The 18,913-nt window shown below is 29.5% G+C and overlaps 1 protein-coding gene across 1 annotated transcript in view; it reads left to right on the top strand.

Annotated features, from left to right (window-relative positions):
• MS3_00010483 (uncharacterized protein) overlaps positions 1–18,913 on the top strand; it is a gene marked incomplete at its 3' end in the record, with an annotated part of 44,739 nt that overhangs the window by 9,552 nt on the left and 16,274 nt on the right. The window contains exons 2-4 of the mRNA XM_051218852.1: positions 4,199–6,064; positions 8,192–10,525; positions 14,708–14,862. Coding sequence (XP_051072374.1) covers positions 4,517–6,064; positions 8,192–10,525; positions 14,708–14,862 — 4,037 coding nt within the window. The 5' untranslated portion in view covers positions 4,199–4,516. The remainder of the gene's footprint in view (positions 1–4,198; positions 6,065–8,191; positions 10,526–14,707; positions 14,863–18,913) is intronic.

The raw sequence follows: 18,913 nt of genomic DNA, 5'->3' as shown, positions 1-18,913 counted from the left end.
TTACATATAATTTCACAAATGATTGTATTTATTCATAATTCATTGTTGAATATCTCAATTATTCTTAGTATTTTCACAAAGTGGTTTCAGATGATTTTCTTCTTACATTTCCTTTAGTTCAACAGTGACATTTCAATTGTTACAAATTATTCTAAAAAAAGGTACTATTCATCATTGTAGAATAAAATTTTCTCCTACTTTGATTATTGTAATTATTATTATTATTATTATTATTATTATTATTATTATCAGCTTTATTCAATATTATATTTTTGGTACAATATAGAATTCTCAGCATAAAGTATTTCAACAAGTTTCCGTTTCTTTCTTCTTGGTCGGTCCTGGCGATAAATATTAAGTGATCGCCAGTTAGATGTTAGCAGTTCAGTAAATGAACATATGAAAAATGTGCATTCTTTTCGCTGTATATTACCAGCAACCACATTGTCTCTTATTGAGTTTTTTGTAACTTTGACATAATGATATATTAAAACAAACAAAAATAGATAACTTGTTGAAATATCTAGATGGCAGGAACAGGTAGCCCAGAAGCTCAAGCAGGCCGCCCTTTATTAAATGAAATGGTTGATAATTTAACATCATTTACCAGTAATAATAATTTTCAGTATCGATAGTGAATGATGACTTCATTAAATAAACTAATTGATGAAGTAACATTTCCCTATTCTAGAAAAGAATACCATTAATATTACTTTTAAGACTGCTACCACTAATACCATGACTATTATTATTTGAAGAACATATATCATTTGGTTCATACTCTTACTGATGCAGTATTATTAGTGTTAAGTATATATGTTGCGATGCGTAAGGAAATAACTTTTAAGGAAAGGTTTCAAAAGAATTTATATATAAATGTAACGTTAGGAGTTTTCCGCTACCAGTTTGTTTAAGTCAACTTATCCATACACACATAATATATATACTATGTGTGTGCAGGGATAATTTGGCTTGAACGAAATGGTATATATATGGTGTTTTATAGCTTCTTTTCATTATTATCATTGTTCATGTTTGTCCTAAACGAAAAAAAGAGTTAAATTGTTGTATGTTCATCTCATTTAGAATAGTTCTTTATTCGCTTAAATTCACCGAACCACTTAGGCTGGGAAAAGAATTTTTAAAAATATTCCACATTTTCTTTTGGTCTTAAGGGACTAAATAACGTGAATATATATATATATATATATAGTTTTAAAAAGGTTTCTCGCCTTTTCTCACTGATCAACATGCATCACACCTTTCTATCTCTATCCAGATAACATTAATTTATAAGATAGAAATAAATGGAAATTAGTGGTATTATTCTGTTTCTTGTGTGTATTCTCTTCCTATCTAAACTTTTTATATTATAATATGAAAACGTTATTTACTAAACATTTTTTTATCCTCCCTCGAGATTCAGTTCTTGAAATATGATACATATATATTGCATAAAATGATAATACTGATCGAAAGGCAAGAATACAACAACATTCTTCTCCATTCTTATTTATTTTATAAATAACATTATATATATATATATATACTACTATTAAAACTGTGCATATATGTTAATAACATTTTAATAAAAGTTTTAACTTTAATTGAACTATGATACACCGTTAAATGGTTATATTATACACATGTGTATATCTTTAAAAGTATTTATTTTTCATTCTCCCTCTTTACTCACCTACGAAGTAGAATAAAAACCAATGATAAAGGGAATGAATGCTTCTCTATCATCTCTTTATAATAAAGTTGACTTATTTTTTCTTTACTCATAATTCTCACTTTATACTTAGATAAATTTGAGAAAATCATGGTTACAGTTATGCAATAACTCGTTGTACAGAAAATCACCTTTTTTTTCCTATTTCAATAATTAAGAATAATCTAATTAAATATATAAGTTGTAAAGAGAAATATAATATCAGAAAGGGATTTTTGTGGATATTTTGGTAATTTAATAGTTGAGATTATGAGTCAATTACAGCTAGACCACCATGGAAAAATTGGAAGCACTGGACAGTTATTTCATCCTTAGTAGTGCGCATTCATGATCCCGCCCCACGGAATTCGGTGAATAAAAAATAATACAGTTTTACTCTTTAATGTTAAAAGTATAACACTCAATAATAACACGATTGATATATTTCAGAAAAGATTGTTGACTACTTATGAAATTGAAATTTTTACCATTCAACTGTTGTATAATCATGTTAGTCTATTTTCTTGAATACATTACAAAAGCTAATTATATTCAGAAATAACAACGAACAATACTGTTGAACTATTAATGATTATCATCATGTTATTTTGCAGAATTTTGTTTGCTAAGTTAGATTTGAACTAACTAGTACAAAAATAAACTAGCATTGATTGAAGTAGCTAGTTAACCATATTTTAAATTGTATACATTCTATGAAATTAAACTAACCATTTAGTTAAAGGCTTAAATTTGGAGAACTTAAAAGGCTTAATAATTAGACTATACTCGCCTGGCGCGAGACTGATAGGTCCTGGGTACGAATCTTTCGAGATGCGGGGTCGTGGATGCGCACTGCTGAGGAGTCCCATGCTAGGACGAAACGGCCGTCCAGTGCTTCCAGGTTTTCCATGGTGGTCTAGCTTCAATTTACTCATGATTTTAATCTGTAAAATAAACTTATTAATGTCACATAGTTTTGATGTTAACTATTGAATATTGAATAAATTGGAAAATTCATGAATTATTAGTTGATTAAGTTACTAAGTATTGTTTGAACTAGATAATGATGTCTTGCATTATAGAGATATTTAAATCGCTGATGTGATATGAGATTTACTAGATATTATGATCACCTGTATTCAGAACTTTCTTATTAACTTTTGTTAACAAATCAGTGTTGCATACAATATAAAATGATATTAAATCATTTAACAGATCAATTGTTAAATTTGAATGACAATAGAATTTCATTTAGATTTCAGTCACTGATAAGCAGTAGATTAAATGGATATTATGTGGAATGAGGCTTATATAAAAAACATATACTTACTTACTTACACCTGTCACTCCTCGTGAAGGAGCATAGGCCGCTCACCAGTATTCTCCATACAACACTGTCCTGGGCAATCCTTTCTAGCTCTTTCTAGTTGTTATTCATCCTTTTCATATCTGATTCTATTTCCCGACATAATGTGTTCTTTGGCCTTCCTCTTTTCCGCTTCCCTTCAGGATTCCACGTTAGGGCTTGCCTCATGATGCAGTTTGATGATTTGCGCAATGCATGTCCTATTCATTACCATCGTCTTTTCCTAATTTCTTCTTCAGCTGGAATCTGGTTTGTTCTCTCCCACAAAACGCTGTTGCTGATGATATCTGGCCAATGGATGTTGAGTATCTTGCGTAGACAGCTATTTATAAATACTTGTACCTTCTTGATGGTGGTTATCGTAGTTCTCCAAGTTTCAGCTCCGTATAGTAGAACTGCCTTGACGTTTATTAAAATTTCTTTATATGTCGGATGATGACTGAATATGAATAAGTGCTTTGCACATTAGTACTAAACTACTTTCAAAATTTATAATAATACGTAACCATGATTTGACATTTTTAAAGTAACATTTATTCCCTCCCTTCACCCCTCTGAAAAGCTGTTTTCTTTTAATGGTTGGACTCATGAGTCAATTGAAGCTAGACCACCATGAAAAACCTGGAAGCACTGGACGGCCGTTTCGTCCCAGTATGGGACTCCTCAGAAGTGAGCATCCACGACCCCACCCCTCGCGGGATTCAAACCCAGGTCCTATCAGTTTCGCGCCAGGCGCTTAATCAACTAGACCACTGAGCCGGCATCCAACGGTGTTAATGTCTAACTTCAACCAATCCACGAAGTTGCGCTACCGTACACCATTGTCTTCAGTGAGTTCCTAACTCACAACAGATCTGGTTGAACTCCACTGGTAACGACTTCTCACTAGAACTTCAGGAGTGTCTCCTAAAGTCAGTCACTAGTGAGCAGGTGATTATTATCAGAATGGGTTTTGTGGAGATTTTTGGAAATTTCACTGGGTTTCTTTTAATAGGACAATAAATCTACTCTTAGATATTTCAGGATAATTTAAATGATTCAGGTTTTCTTCATAGATATTTCACCCTATTTATATGAAATCTAATCATGATCAAAATATATTTTTATTGTCTTGACAGGTTTAAATCAAACTGATCAACCATCATCGGATCATCAATTAACAAAATATTTAAATATAACATTGTAATGATTCGAAATCAATAGAAAACCATCATAATTTATCACCTCAATCAACAATTGAATCATTGGATTTCACTATAAATGAATCAAAAAATTCACCAAAATCAAATATAAAATGTTCTAATGATAAATTAAAACAAGATTTCTCTCAAATAAAATTATTATCTAATTCATTTAATACTATCATTAATGATAAGGAAAATTTAAATTATTATCATCAATATAATAATAGTAATAATAATAATAATAATAATAATATGAATAAATGTTTCGATGTAACTGATTGTTATCAATCACAAGAAACGGATCATTTTTCAGATTCATTCAATAGTTCTACCTCTTGTACATCAACATCTCATTATATTCAAATTCAAGAAGATGGTATAGATAATACAGATAGAGAAGAACTTGAAATTCGTCGTAAACGACGTAAACAAATATTACCACAACAGAATTTTCATTTTACTCCAGTTATAACTAATAATATGGATGATTTAATGGAAATTAATGACATATCAAACGAAAATGATATGACCAGATTCATAGATTATGAATTAGATGACAGTGTAAGTTATCAACCAAAAATAAGAAAATTATCTAAATCTTCATCAAAAAACGAAGTGGAGCATTTAGAAAGTGAAGAATTAGAAGAAGTGAAAGAAAAAGAACATACAGAAGAGAATATAGAGAATAAAGATGTTGTAGAAATGAATTCAGATGTTCAAATGATTAATACTGATGATGACCATATACTTAATCAAACAGATAAATTATTCAATAAAAGTTTCTCTCCTACTATTAACATAAATTCAGAATATAATAAATTAATTAGTGAATTAAGTCAATATGCCGTAGAAGCATTTCGTCGAAGTTTAACAAATAAATCAACTAAAGTACAAAAAGGTTTAGATAATGAAATGAATAGAAACAATTGTAGCGGTGATATCGATGGCGGTAACACCACTACTACTTCTATTAATAATAATAATAATGATAATAATAGTAACACAGAAGAAAGAATTATTGAACAGACGTTATTAAAACTTGAACCGCATATATCTGAATTAGTTGGTCAATCATTAAGAACAAGTATTGAAACAATAAAAAAAGAAATGTTATCTAATTTTAAAAGAATCAATAATCATTCATCTATGAATCTATTACATAGTCAATCTGAAACTAATGAAAATAATAAAACATTAGAAATTAGAAATCAAGAAATATTTCCTGAAACATTTCAACATTTCAATGATCCACATAAAGATGATACTAATTCTAATGAAGAAATGAAACCAAATCATTCAATTGAAATAGTACCTATGGAAAAAATGGATCATTTAACTAATAATTTAAAACAACATAATACAACAATAAATACAAATAAACAAATGAATAATAATAATAATAAAATATTACCATCTAATAATATAATGGATCAATCTATAGAAAATGATCAAATTTCTATCATAAATAATCATTTACCAAATATAGTAACTCATTTAAATGATCCTATTCAAGAAGCTTATAAAACATTACTGACAAATAATATATTAAAATTACCTATAAATAATCTTACATTCAATTCAATGAATCATATGAATCCAGCCTATTCAACTTGTAATACTGATCAAAATGATTCTATTAATAATTGTATAGATACAATTGATTTTAATAAACAAATCATACATCGTATCCATGAAGAAAAAGAAAAATCTTTACAATTTCCTTCATTTTTCACTAATTTGAATGACAATAATAATCAAATATATTCAAGAATTTCATCTAATGATCTATCTATGATTAATGTAAGTTTATTTATACTTTAGTTATATAATAGTGAGAACAATAACATTTTAGATTGATTTTAGCAAGTGAATTATTGAAAATCATGAACCACTAGTTAGTTGTTTTATTCTAGTTTGGTATATTTTTGGAATTATGCAAATGCTTTAAAACTCTCTAATAGCTAGCGAATATTTTTTAAAGTTTTAAATTCGAGAAATATAACTGGAAATCCAAGACACTGACTAGTGTTTATTCATTTTAGGAGCGAAATGTTTGTTACTGATAACAATCAGTGATTATCATGAAGTATAACAGGTTACTGAAAGTGGAGATATGGATTGTTGAATCTTGAGTCAGTGATCTAAATCTAATGCTTTCACCTCTAGAACTTTATGACCTTGGTTCAGCCCTGTGAAGAGTTATAGGTTGATACTGCTGTTGAGTTTTTAGGTTAGGGTTAAACAGCTGTGGGTTGTTTTCTATTTTCTAATGAGGCTCTTGTTGATGTTGGCGGTGATGAAAAAGATATTGAAATTGAGAATATCTACACAACCTATTTATTTAAATGTCTTTCTGTTAGAGGTACATTAGTCCACAATAAGAGCAGAAACTATTTAAAGCTTATTAGTCTTAAATATCCTCTATTGAAATTGATAATGCAGTTAATTATACTAAGCTAACAAGGAGAGAATCAATGACACAGTATAAAATGATCTTCGACAATACTGAAAGATATCAATCATTTCCAAATAATTGTTTATAAAAGGTATTGTGTAGCAACAAGATGCTTTGTGCTTAGTCGTTTTTATTTTGTCATAATAATATCTAAGCTACATTAAATCTTCCTTTCACGTATTAAAGTAGCAACGGTTCCAACCATTTTCAATAAAAACATATAACGTTGTATCAATGAGAAATCCCTTTTGAGTAATATTCATGTGTCCAATTTCTTCATTAATTTCATTGGTAGAAAATTTGTTGGTACAGATCTGTAAAATAGTCCTGAAGCCATCATTCAAATAAAGAAATATGCCATTTTCTCATTTGCACATTATGACAACATAACAAATGCGAAAACATTTTAAATTAAAAGAAAAACCACCATCAGGATCATATTCTGTATGTTTAGTTTGTAACTCTCATATTTTCTCACATATCTGAAGCGGAATATCTGAATTCTATCTCTAAGATTCAATCAATTATAATGTGGTTTGCGAAAATAACTAGACTAATTTATGTTTGGATAAATAACCATAGATTGTATAGACAAATATTCATTCATAGAACTATGTAAGATATTACAATTTAAAGTAGATTGAGCTTCATAACTGGCAAGTATTCCGTTGATAACTGTCCAGTGAGCAAGTCATTCATGAATTAATGAATAAACGTCTTCATCCTCTTTGATGCTACCAGATAACATATTGTATTTTATTTGTTAATAAGTTGTTTACTTATCAACTTTCAAAAATTCCATTCTTTCTATAAATTAATTAGCTATTTAAGATCGTTATTTCAGATTGATAACCATTTGAAGCTTTATTATAAACGGATACTGTATATAAAAATACCCAATAAAATAAAACAGAAGAGTATGTTATTCTAGATTAGAATTCTTTAGTAGTATGAAGTTAAACAAACTACTCCTCAGAGCTTTCGCCTTCTCATTACTTATTACGCCATGGGTATATTTTCGCTCATTAATCTTAAAGAATCAGTCATTATTATCTTTAAAAGCGTCTATAGAAGTTCCTTCTAAAATCATGAATTACTGAAAAATGTTATATGGAACGAATGTTCCATATCACTAGAAAGACCACTTAAATTTAGACTTATACTGTGTCCGTAATAATAACCTTATCTGTAATGAAATGTGGAGTAAATCAGTTTCATTTCGAAAGGCCTGATGATTGTAAAAATTATTCAGAAAACCTAGTTTTAGCGAAACATATATATGTATTTAATGCTCTCTAGTTTCACAGTAAGGACTGTTTACAAAGTAAACTATATTCATTTGAAAGACTATAAATAAAAGCATCTCACTATCCGTCAATGTATTCATAATTTAAAACAACTTGTTTCAAAATTTCTTTGATCGAAATTGAATTTGTTATTTCATTCAGTATGTATGTATTTACATTTTACAGACGAATTCACCTCCGTCTTCATCCCAGCCAGTTGACTATATTAATTCTAATCAATCAGTTGATATTAATTCATCTGAAAATGTTACCTCATCAATGTTGACTAATACTACCACTTCAACATCTTCATCGTGTGATCCTGTGACGGCAGCGGCCGCCGCTGCTGCTTTAGCTAATGTCTTAGGATTTCCAATTCCATACAGTTGGTCACCGAAAACATTAACTGATATGCAAGATGCTTATGGATTACTATCAAATCCATATTATCATTGGCCGTGGAAACTTCTTAATTCTTCTTATGCATCAAAATATTCTGATCAAAATACACTTCTTCAATCTAGTTCACTAGTCAATAATACTATGAATATTATAAAGCAATTGAATAAAGTAAACCCGGTCTCAACATTGAATTCTTGTTTGAAATCAAAATTTCCATTTAATGACGAAAATAAACAAAACAATATAATGATGTTCAACGATACAACTTCTTTGTCAACACAAGCAATGTCATCAGATGAACAGGTAGAAGCTATACCTTTAATAGTAAGACATGACAGAAAAATAAATAAATCTGGTTCAGTCGTAAATAGTAATAGTATCATGTATACCAGCTGTTCATCAAATTTGACAACTAGTACTAGCGTAACAACGGCACCAATAACAAATGAGAGTAATTCATTTCATGGACCAAATATTAGTCGCAGAAGACGCACTAAAGTTACTGACACACGTCTAAGTCATTCACGTGTTTCACGTTATCCAAATAATGCATTTTCGAATTGTACAATGACGAATTCTGTCATGCACCAAAACAATCGACATTATCATAACCAACCAATATCACAACAACAGTCACTTCTTCAATCAACTTCAGACATTATTGACTTTGGGCAGGCATTAAATTTGGTCACATCAACTTCTACATCTTTTGGATTGAGTGGGAACCAACTGCAAACTGATGATAAGGAATCCTTACTTATAAGCCAAAATCTTTTACCGGGTATAAATCCGGCCAAATATCGCAACACTGTTATTTCTACCAGTACTACTACTTGTAGTAATATCAACAATACGAGTGATTTAAAATTAGATGATTTCTATTCTGCTAAGTATCGATCAGAAAATCAAATTCATAGTGGTGGTAGTAATAATAGTAGTCCATCACCAATTTCATTACGTCTTTCAGGCTATTCAAAAGAAATGACTGATAATACCTCAGAAAATCCGAAGGGACATTGTCATAAAAATGTAGACATTTCAGAATCAGACAAGAATATCGATTATCAGCTTAACGGAGTGGATGAGAAGTTACATTGTTTGAATACACTTCAGGAATACAAATCAGTTGAAAAAATGTTTTCGAAAACATTGAAAAGTTATCCATTATCTCTAAAATCAAATTTACTTAATAATATCGGTACACTACCTGCAGTTATGAATACTGTTTCCACTTCCACATCCTCCACTTATTCTCCATCTGTTTTCAAAGATATAAATACGTCATTGGTAGTGACCTCTTCAACATCACTATCCATCTCTTCTACATTCCCTACATCATCTACTACTGCTTCTGTGTCTATCACTTCCCCTTGTGCATCAGTTTGTTCAGACATTAATCAACGTAAATTTTTGTCAAGATTCAATCAAATTTGTCTGTTAAATTCACGCCTCCCTAACTCATTACCACCTATTCCTCCGATCTTTTTCAATCCTACAGAAGATACAATTAACAATAATTTCAATCATATCAGTAATAATAATACAAACAATACAAATAAATTTTCCACCAGTAATTTTTACGATTATACAAGTATACAGAATTATGGACAAGAAAGACAACAACAGTCACTTTCACATAGTTTTGGAGCAAAAACTAATATTAACTATTCTCAGCCACATAATATTTCTTTACCATCGTCTCTTCCTTGCAAATCTCCCAGTCCATATTCATTATCTTCAAAATCATCTATATTTTCACCATCACAATCGTTAACATCAGTCATAGGAAGCATCGATTATAATAGTGTTATTACTACTGCTGCCAATAATGGTATTGACCATAACAATACTAATATGACAACTGTATGTAGTTCACAAAATAAACATCACCGTCCACAACAAAATCTACCCAATTTAAATAGTAAACAGCATCATAATCACATAAGTTACATAAACAAATTATACGATAAATTAAATGCAAGTGAAAATCTACTCAATATAAAGCTTGACAAATCACTATTATTGAACAATAATTTTAGTAGTGAATCAACCAGTGGGATTACACTATCAGAATCTTATCAAAATCAACTAATTAATTATTCACATGAACTACGAATGGTAAATTTGCGTTGTTGTTTTTATGTAATAAGAAAGTTTATTCATTCATTAGTTCACTTTTTTTTCCACATTTATTTTGTAACTGCAAGGATCTTTGGAAATGGTTTTTATTTAGAGTTTAGTAATCTACTGAATCTGATCAGAACAACTGAGGCTTCTTTTAAAGTTTATCTGATGATATAGAGACTACTTATATCATGTACCGCCATTATTACAATTAATGAATATACTATTTGAAATATTGCTATCACGTTAACTACCAGTAGTAGTATGGCTGGTTAGATAACGTTTATCTTTGTGAAAATATGATGAAGAAACATCTTACCACATAGAAACACCTTAAACATTCCTTGTTAAATAATACTGTTATTTCACAAATATTTTCAGTCATAACTTTCATCATTGGTATTACTGTAAGATAACTTTTCAACTATGTATTGACTGTCCCAATAAATTTTGTAATAGATCAGTTGGTTCTGAAGAACTTCTACTGTGATATGTGCTACTTATGTTGACAGATGTAATTAATATGTAGCACCAATTCAACGTGGAATGTATGTCCACAAAAGACTGAGATATTATTCAAGAGTACAGAATGGGAAACAAAAATTAATTGTAATAGCGACAGAAATTAGGGAAACGTAAAGCATAAAAAGAACAACTGAAGGAATATGTGAAAATAATGTATTTTGTGAAGGCACTCAGTAATTCCGCATTAAACAATAAGTTTGTCTTCCCCACTTGAGTGTTCGTTCACTACACTACTAATTATCCTTTAACCAAATGAATAGATATGAAATGCCATTTTTAATTAGAAAAATTAAAAGTGAAATTCTTCAGTTTGATAGCACTATTTGCCTGTTATGCTTTTGTAAAAAGAATGCGTAACTTTCTTTCAATCCCTACAGTTGAATCAGTCATTTTCACGGTGGTGAGAATTCAGTCTCTGTATGCATAATATAAGTAAGTTATTCAAGATAAATCAACGGTTTTGAGGCTGATGAATCAAAAATTTGATTATCTGTTCAATTTTCTTTAGAATGTTCGTTCAGGAATATAATATCAGTCATACTACATACTAATTGTTTTCATTAAAATGTTAGTGTTACTAGTCTCTCTCAAGAAAGAAATTTACTTGTTTCCCTTTCTCCGATAGTTTTTAAAGACTTTATGGTTTTATTGAAACTTCTCTTGTTAGGATTCTTATACTAATATGAAAGCTAATTGTAAGCTCGTAATGGTTTGCAGGAAACAGAAATTATTTCCAAATTTATCCGATTTACATCGGCTCCCCAATCATTAATTTTTGACCATCATTTGTCTGTTTCATATACAGAACTTTGGAGTATGTCGAAAACTGATGGGTGAAAATGGTTAAAATACTCATCTATACGTATTTAAGTCTTATGATATTGAATTATAAGTGACTGTCTGATATTTTGAAGTTATAGTTTATTGTATATTTTCTCCATCTCAAATAAATAGTTAAATCTTAGTGTATTTTATTTTGAGGCCAATAATAGAATTCATAGTGAGTGCTCAATTCTTTTCAGGACACGTCAAGTGAATTACACCTGGATCCTGATTTTCATCTTCAATTAAGATTCCGACTAAAATCTTTTACTTCATTTTCAACTACTTTTTTCCTAATAACTTATTCATTTTGTTCCCTTGATTGTGTTTCTTTGTTCTTGACATCATTCTCATTTTCCATACTGTTTACCTAAAGTCTGAAGATAGAATAACTAAAATAATACTTGAATACAAGAGCAGGAAAGAAAGAATATTTTAACGAAACAATTCACAGAAAGACTTAAACAGAACCAAAAAGAGAATTGAAGAGTGAGAAAACACACTAAGATTACACAAATCTACGAAAAAAAATCATATTTTATTCTTCGAATTCGTCATCGAATTATTTCTACTTTTTTTTTCTTCTTATCCCTCTTCTTTTATCCTAATTTTCATCTTTTTTGTTTTCAAGTTGGCATACATTTCCGGAGTAAATAAAATTTCTTTCGCTACGTTGTTTCTTTCTTCTCTGTAAATTATATTCAATAAATTTTTGGTATTTTACCAGTATATTTATTGAATAGTTACGGATATAAGAGAGAAGAAAAAAGAGAAGAATGAAAGAAAGAAACTAGTGTTTGTTATTGCTATAATTGTTTTTTTTATATTTGTCACAATAATAATGATAATAAAGCTTATTCGATGGAACATCTTGTTTCTTTCATTTGTACTCCGTCTTCTTCGTATTATTATTCTTCTTTTCTTTCCTGTAAAGTTATTAGAATTCATTCATATTTGTCTTTAATTTATTAGAAAGAAGTAAAATGCTAACGGGAAATGAAAACAAACTCACAGAATCACTTTTGACTTCATCATCATCATCATCATCATCAACATCGCTATCACAGTTCTAACCACTACCAGTGTGTTTATAACAATATGGCTTATACCTTACAATACTAATAAATACATATGATCAAACTAATGCATACAAAAATGTACATACATAAATATGTTTTTATCTTGCCTACCTGCTGTTCGTAACAGGCACCCATCGTTTGATGTGTGAGTCTGTCAGTATGCATATATATTAGTGTATATGTGAATGTATGTGTGTATGTCTGTATATGTAAAGAAGAGAGCAAATATGGAATAAAGATAAAAAATTAATAATAACAGAGGCGAAAAAGGTTATTTCTTTCATTTTTCAACATTTCCGTTTCTTTTTCTCCACAATATCATTCGTTCACACATATAAATATATACATATTATATAAACTATCACTTGTTTTCCTGTTAAACAACTTTGTCTAAGATACACTTCCTACTAGGTTATCAATGTAAATGAAGCAAAGCTATTTCTATTTCTTCTTTCTTTCTTTTTCACTAAAAAGAGGAGGTAGGTGAATCTTTTATCTAAGTGTGCAAAACAAAAGAAAAAAAAACTGAATGACTTTTCATTTATTAGTACTTGGCACATTTTTGGAGAAATCTTCAATTGTTTTTTTTTGTTCTTACATTTTTCGGATAAAATTTATTATTGTTCTTATCATCCATTCTCTTATTTTGTTTGTTGTGTTCATGTATTCATATATGCGTGCCTGTCATTGTGCGGACTTTTTGAGTTATATTGAATATAATTTTGCGTACATTTATGTTCGTATGTAATGAACAGTTTCTTTTTTGGTAAAAAATACACACAACTTAGGATAGTACAAGGTTTGAATAGAATAAAGGATATCCCCTATTTGTGTATTTTTTCTTATTTCATTTTAGAATAAATAATAATACTAGTTTGCATATGTCAGATTACAACAAAGAATATTTTTAACAACAGTACCAATTATGAATAGTAGTACTGATATTATTATTATTATTACTATTAAGAAAAGAGTTTTAGTCATAAACCGAATTTTCTATGAAGCAGTAAGGAATTGTTAAATTACTTCAAAGACATCAATGATGTTGATTAGTTTTCCTATAAGAATAAGTTTTAAAGAATGTAGTGTAGTTCAATTAAGTTTACAAATGTTGAAAATGCATCCCACTAAGCAAAATAAGAAATAACTTTATTTATGTTTAGTTATTCTTCATTTATTGTCTGACTATTAACTAAACCGATGACATGTAAAAAGTAAGTGAATTCTACAAACTATTTCACTGTAGACTCATCAGACTACTTATGTCTATACAGTTTGGTTAATAATGTGATATAGAAAATTCTAAATATGTTTCTAATTTGCTGTCTTAACTTTGTATAATTGTGTATTCGTTAAAAGTTCTATACTACAAACACATTTCAATATTCTTACTCAACTAGTCCCACATAAAGCTGCCTATTTGACTCCTTTCAAATCAAATCGTTTTTTTTCACAATAAATTAATAGGATCTAAGATACACCATTCAAAATAGTTCATTTCCTAATTACTGAAACTATTGAATTATAACCCTATGAATTGAAAGTCATATATTTGCCAACAAAACGAATCATTCTAGATTCAGTACAAAGAACCATGGACTACTTACATGTACTAAATTTTATTTTACAATGAAGCCAGTTTATCAAATTGATTAATAAAAATATTATTTCCTAAATTTCTTTTTGGAAATATCTATCCATTCATTCTTTTTTTTGTTTTGTTTTCTTTATTTATCTAAACAATTTCTAGACAACAACTTTAACACCGGTACATTTACGTAAAGCAAAATTGATGTTTTTTTATACACGATATCCGAATTCAACACTCATTAAAATGTATTTCCCTGATGTGAAATTCTATAAAAATAATACAGCTCAATTAGTGAAATGGTTTAGTAATTTTCGGTAAGTCAAGTTTTTCTTAGGTTATTGTTCATTTTTTAATTGATTTTTTAAAAAGTTTTCTTATTTCTGAATTAATCCATCTGTATCGCAGTGATAATTAGAATAGAACTTAGTACCCCTAAACTTTAAACGGTAGATCATTATTTACCTGATGGTTGAGTTATGTAAATTAGTCACTTAATTAACGAGTATTTATATTTTTTATGGTTAGCGTTTTTTTAGCGAGTTAGTTTTCTACGGGATAGGGTCGCTAACCCCATGCCTAACCCTCCTCCTTTATCCGGGCTTGGGACTGGTGGTAGCCCCCAGAGGGACTCCAGGTGGAGTTATTTAAGGTTTTTATAGTTAAGCATTTGTCAAGTGTAATATCTTTACAGATTAAATTTTCGTTGATAGATGTAAAGATATATCAAATTGAATTTTCTGATAAGAAACTGTTTTAATACATTTTTACAACGTAATAGCTAACTGAATGTTAAAGTATTTATAGAATATGTATGCATAGCTGTCGATCGTACATTTTTATCTTACGGTGTGTTCTGCAATCTGAACCGTCTTTTTTTCTGATCTTCAAGCCTTCTGCCTATGTTGTGCTTTTGACGTACCGAAACTGTTCTTTCAATCTGGCAACTGTAGCGGCTTCGACACCACGGTCCACAACAGACTAATTACAGTCAATCTGGCTAGTAGTATTTACCACAAAGGTACACATAGTTCAACGTATACTGATCAAAATCCAGCCAAGAATATCGAAAGAGGGAGAATTAAGACACGTACTAACAATTATCTAAAATCATACAGGATAAATATGTTAGTAGCTCCCCAAACTCAGTAGCTCAGTAGATAACATTTTTAGAGCTTGAACAGAAAGGTACTGGGTTCAAGTTCCAATGCGAATATGAACACGGATACAACTATATACAACTGATGATTCATAACTAGGAAAAAATGCACTCACTGGATTTCAGTACTCTCCATATTTCATTTAATCTATAACTGAGAGCATAACTTGTACTCAAGCATAACTGAATATGGATTTGAAAAGGGTTTAAATATTACTTTTGGAATATTCTTGTGGTTAAACGATGATAAAAAAAGATTAAATTTTAATTCTTCATGATAATATTACATCCTATGCTATGAATCAAGTGAGAGGTTATCTAGTTCTCGAGTAATTGGTACTTATCTTTTCTCAGTTTATCCTAACATAGAATATACTACTTCAACGAAAAACGTCTTAGTTAAAAATATTTTTTAAATTTTTCTCTTCAGTGTGCATGCAATATAATATGAGTACTTACAAACTGTAACTTTACAGTGCCCACCAAAAAAGTATATTTTCTCATTCAACCTAGTACAAACACATTACATTAAGTGTGATTGATTGAAGCTTGAAAAGCAAACTATTAAATGACAGCTTAGTGACTTAAAGGCTAAGCGAATGCTACGAAACCTGGATATGTTGGGTTCAATAGTTAATAAGGTTGTGAATGTGCACTATTGAGGAGTTTGGTACTGGGAAGAAATAACTGTGTTTTTTTCCTGGTTTTAAATGGTTATCTTATTGAGATCGTCCCGTTATATAAATAAGTAGACTAATTAATCAGGGTAATAAACAACAAGAAAACAAATTTCATGTAGAACAATAAATTCTGTTAAGTCTTGTAGATTACTATTGTGAAACACGACAACAGACAAGAGAAATGTATATTTACCATGTGAATTAAATAATAATACACATGTATAGTTTTCAATCTTCCATTTGCATCTTTCGGCATAAAAACCAACATCTTACTTTCAACGTAATGAAACTCTTCACTCTATCTAACAATTGTTGTAACTTCGACGGCATGTTTCGACACGTACTGTTTATAAGCAAGCAGTTTTATCAATACAGTTCACTACACCACCAATTCATATAGATTATTAGTTACATTTCATTTTCTAATATTACAAGCTTAAACCGTTACTAAAAATGATTTAATTTGTTAACATAGAGTAAGGTATTGTTCATTATTAGGTAGATTTAAAGTGTTTTGTTTTTATCAGAAGCGGTTTTGTGGAGATTGTAGTAATTTCAACAGTTGAGATCATGAGCCAATTGAAGCTAGACCACCATGGGAAACCTGGAAGCACTGGACGGCCGTTTCGTCCAATTGTAGTAACTCACTGATGACAATGGTCAGTGTGTCACTCAATTTCGTGAAGTACCTGAAGTTAGACATTAACACCGTTGGATGCCGGCTCAGTGGTCTAGTTGGTTAAGCGCCTGGTGCGAGACTGATAGGTCCTGGCTTCGAATCCCGTGAGGCAGGGTCGTGGATGCTCACTACTGAGGAGTCCCATACTAGGACGAAGCGTCCATCCAGTGCATCCACGTTTTCCATGGTGGTCTAGCTTCAATTGACTCATGTTTCGTTTTTTTTTAAATTTAAAATAAAGTCAAAGAAATTTCTTATTTTAAAATCAACATTTATCATAACTTTTAATACATTCAACAAGAAAAGAATAAAAATGTTACGATGAACTCATGAGAATATTAAAACATCAATCTTATGAATAATTTCTCAAGGGAACATCTCATCAATGAATTTTTTATGGAAAATAAACAAAAACTTTACAAAAAAAAAGAATTTCAATATAAAGAAATTCAATTTGGTAATCTGTACATAGTCAATTAATCATTTACGCTACAATATACTTTTTTTTAGTATTTTTCTTTCATCCATATTTCTTTTTTTATATTTCTTTATTTTTATTTTTGTTTTTTTTTATTTTTTAAAATCTTAATCAAAATCATTTTCTATGTTAATTTGGGTTGTATATTAGGGTACATGTTCAATGCTGACATAGATATTTGGTTTCAATGGATTGTTTTTGATGCATTAATGAATAATTTAAGATAAATAAATTTTTTTAAAAAAATAAACACAAAAAATTATTTTGAATGAACGCTACATTTGATATGTTAGCAATTACATGATTAATTTAAATAGAGAAATTTTGTCTGTTAAATTGAATTTTGAATGTCCCATAATTCTATATGAATTCATTATTTGAATATATTGTATTGAATAAGAAAGATTAGTTTAATGAAGAGTTCTCTTTTCGGCGAAAGCTGTACAATTGCAAATACATATATATTTACTCTACAGGATAATAATAATAATAATAATCGAACACCTTGTGAACACAAGTCACTCAATCAAGATATGCTCTGCGTTCAAAGACATCTACAAGGTAAGTAGGAGTCTTTCAAAGACAATTAGATTGCATCTTCTTTGCATTGCCAAAGTAATAGACATACATCTGGAAAAACCAGAATTGTGTGTAAAAGAGATTGATACAACCTCTTTTTCTACTATGATCTTAATGTCTTGTCATTTTCTTCTTTTTTTCTTTCTTCATATTCTTCTTCCTTTACAGCCATCTGCTTCCCCTTCCATCTCCCCTATAAAACTTCTACCCCCAACTGGTTTATTTCTGGGATTCTTCTGATTACATTTAATTTCAAATTCAACATTTTATCTTATCATGCTGAGCCATCCTTTCCCATTGATAATTTCTCTATCTATCATTTGATGAATACTTAAGTCTTTAACAATCAAACTATTATTAAGTTTTCATTGTTTTAAATTTTTTTAATACTTCTGTTTACTTTGCCATACTGTCACCATGTCTAACAGAAGTTTATTATCAGTATTATTATAATTATCATCATCCTGACAAATAAGTATATATATATTTGCGATAGTATAGCTTTGAAAATGAACTCGCCGAAAAGAGAACTTCTCGTTGAACTAATCTTTCTTATTTATTGTCTTAATGGGTGCATTCCTTTTACTGAATATATTGTGTTAAATTATCAAATTAGGTGAAAAAAACGTTGTTATGGTATCAAGTGTGATGAAATTACGAGATATGAACTATTGGTAAATTGGAATTTTTTTCGGTTCAAATGTTTTGCTCAACTGTCTGAACCTTGATGAAAATTCCATTAAACTATTTAATGAACCATCAGAAAGATTCAATCTTAGTCTTTTTTTATAAT

The sequence above is a fragment of the Schistosoma haematobium genome, chromosome ZW (genome assembly GCF_000699445.3).
Source record: "Schistosoma haematobium chromosome ZW, whole genome shotgun sequence".
Taxonomy (NCBI): Eukaryota; Metazoa; Platyhelminthes; class Trematoda; order Strigeidida; family Schistosomatidae; genus Schistosoma; species Schistosoma haematobium.
This window is presented reverse-complemented; position numbering and strand designations above follow the sequence as displayed.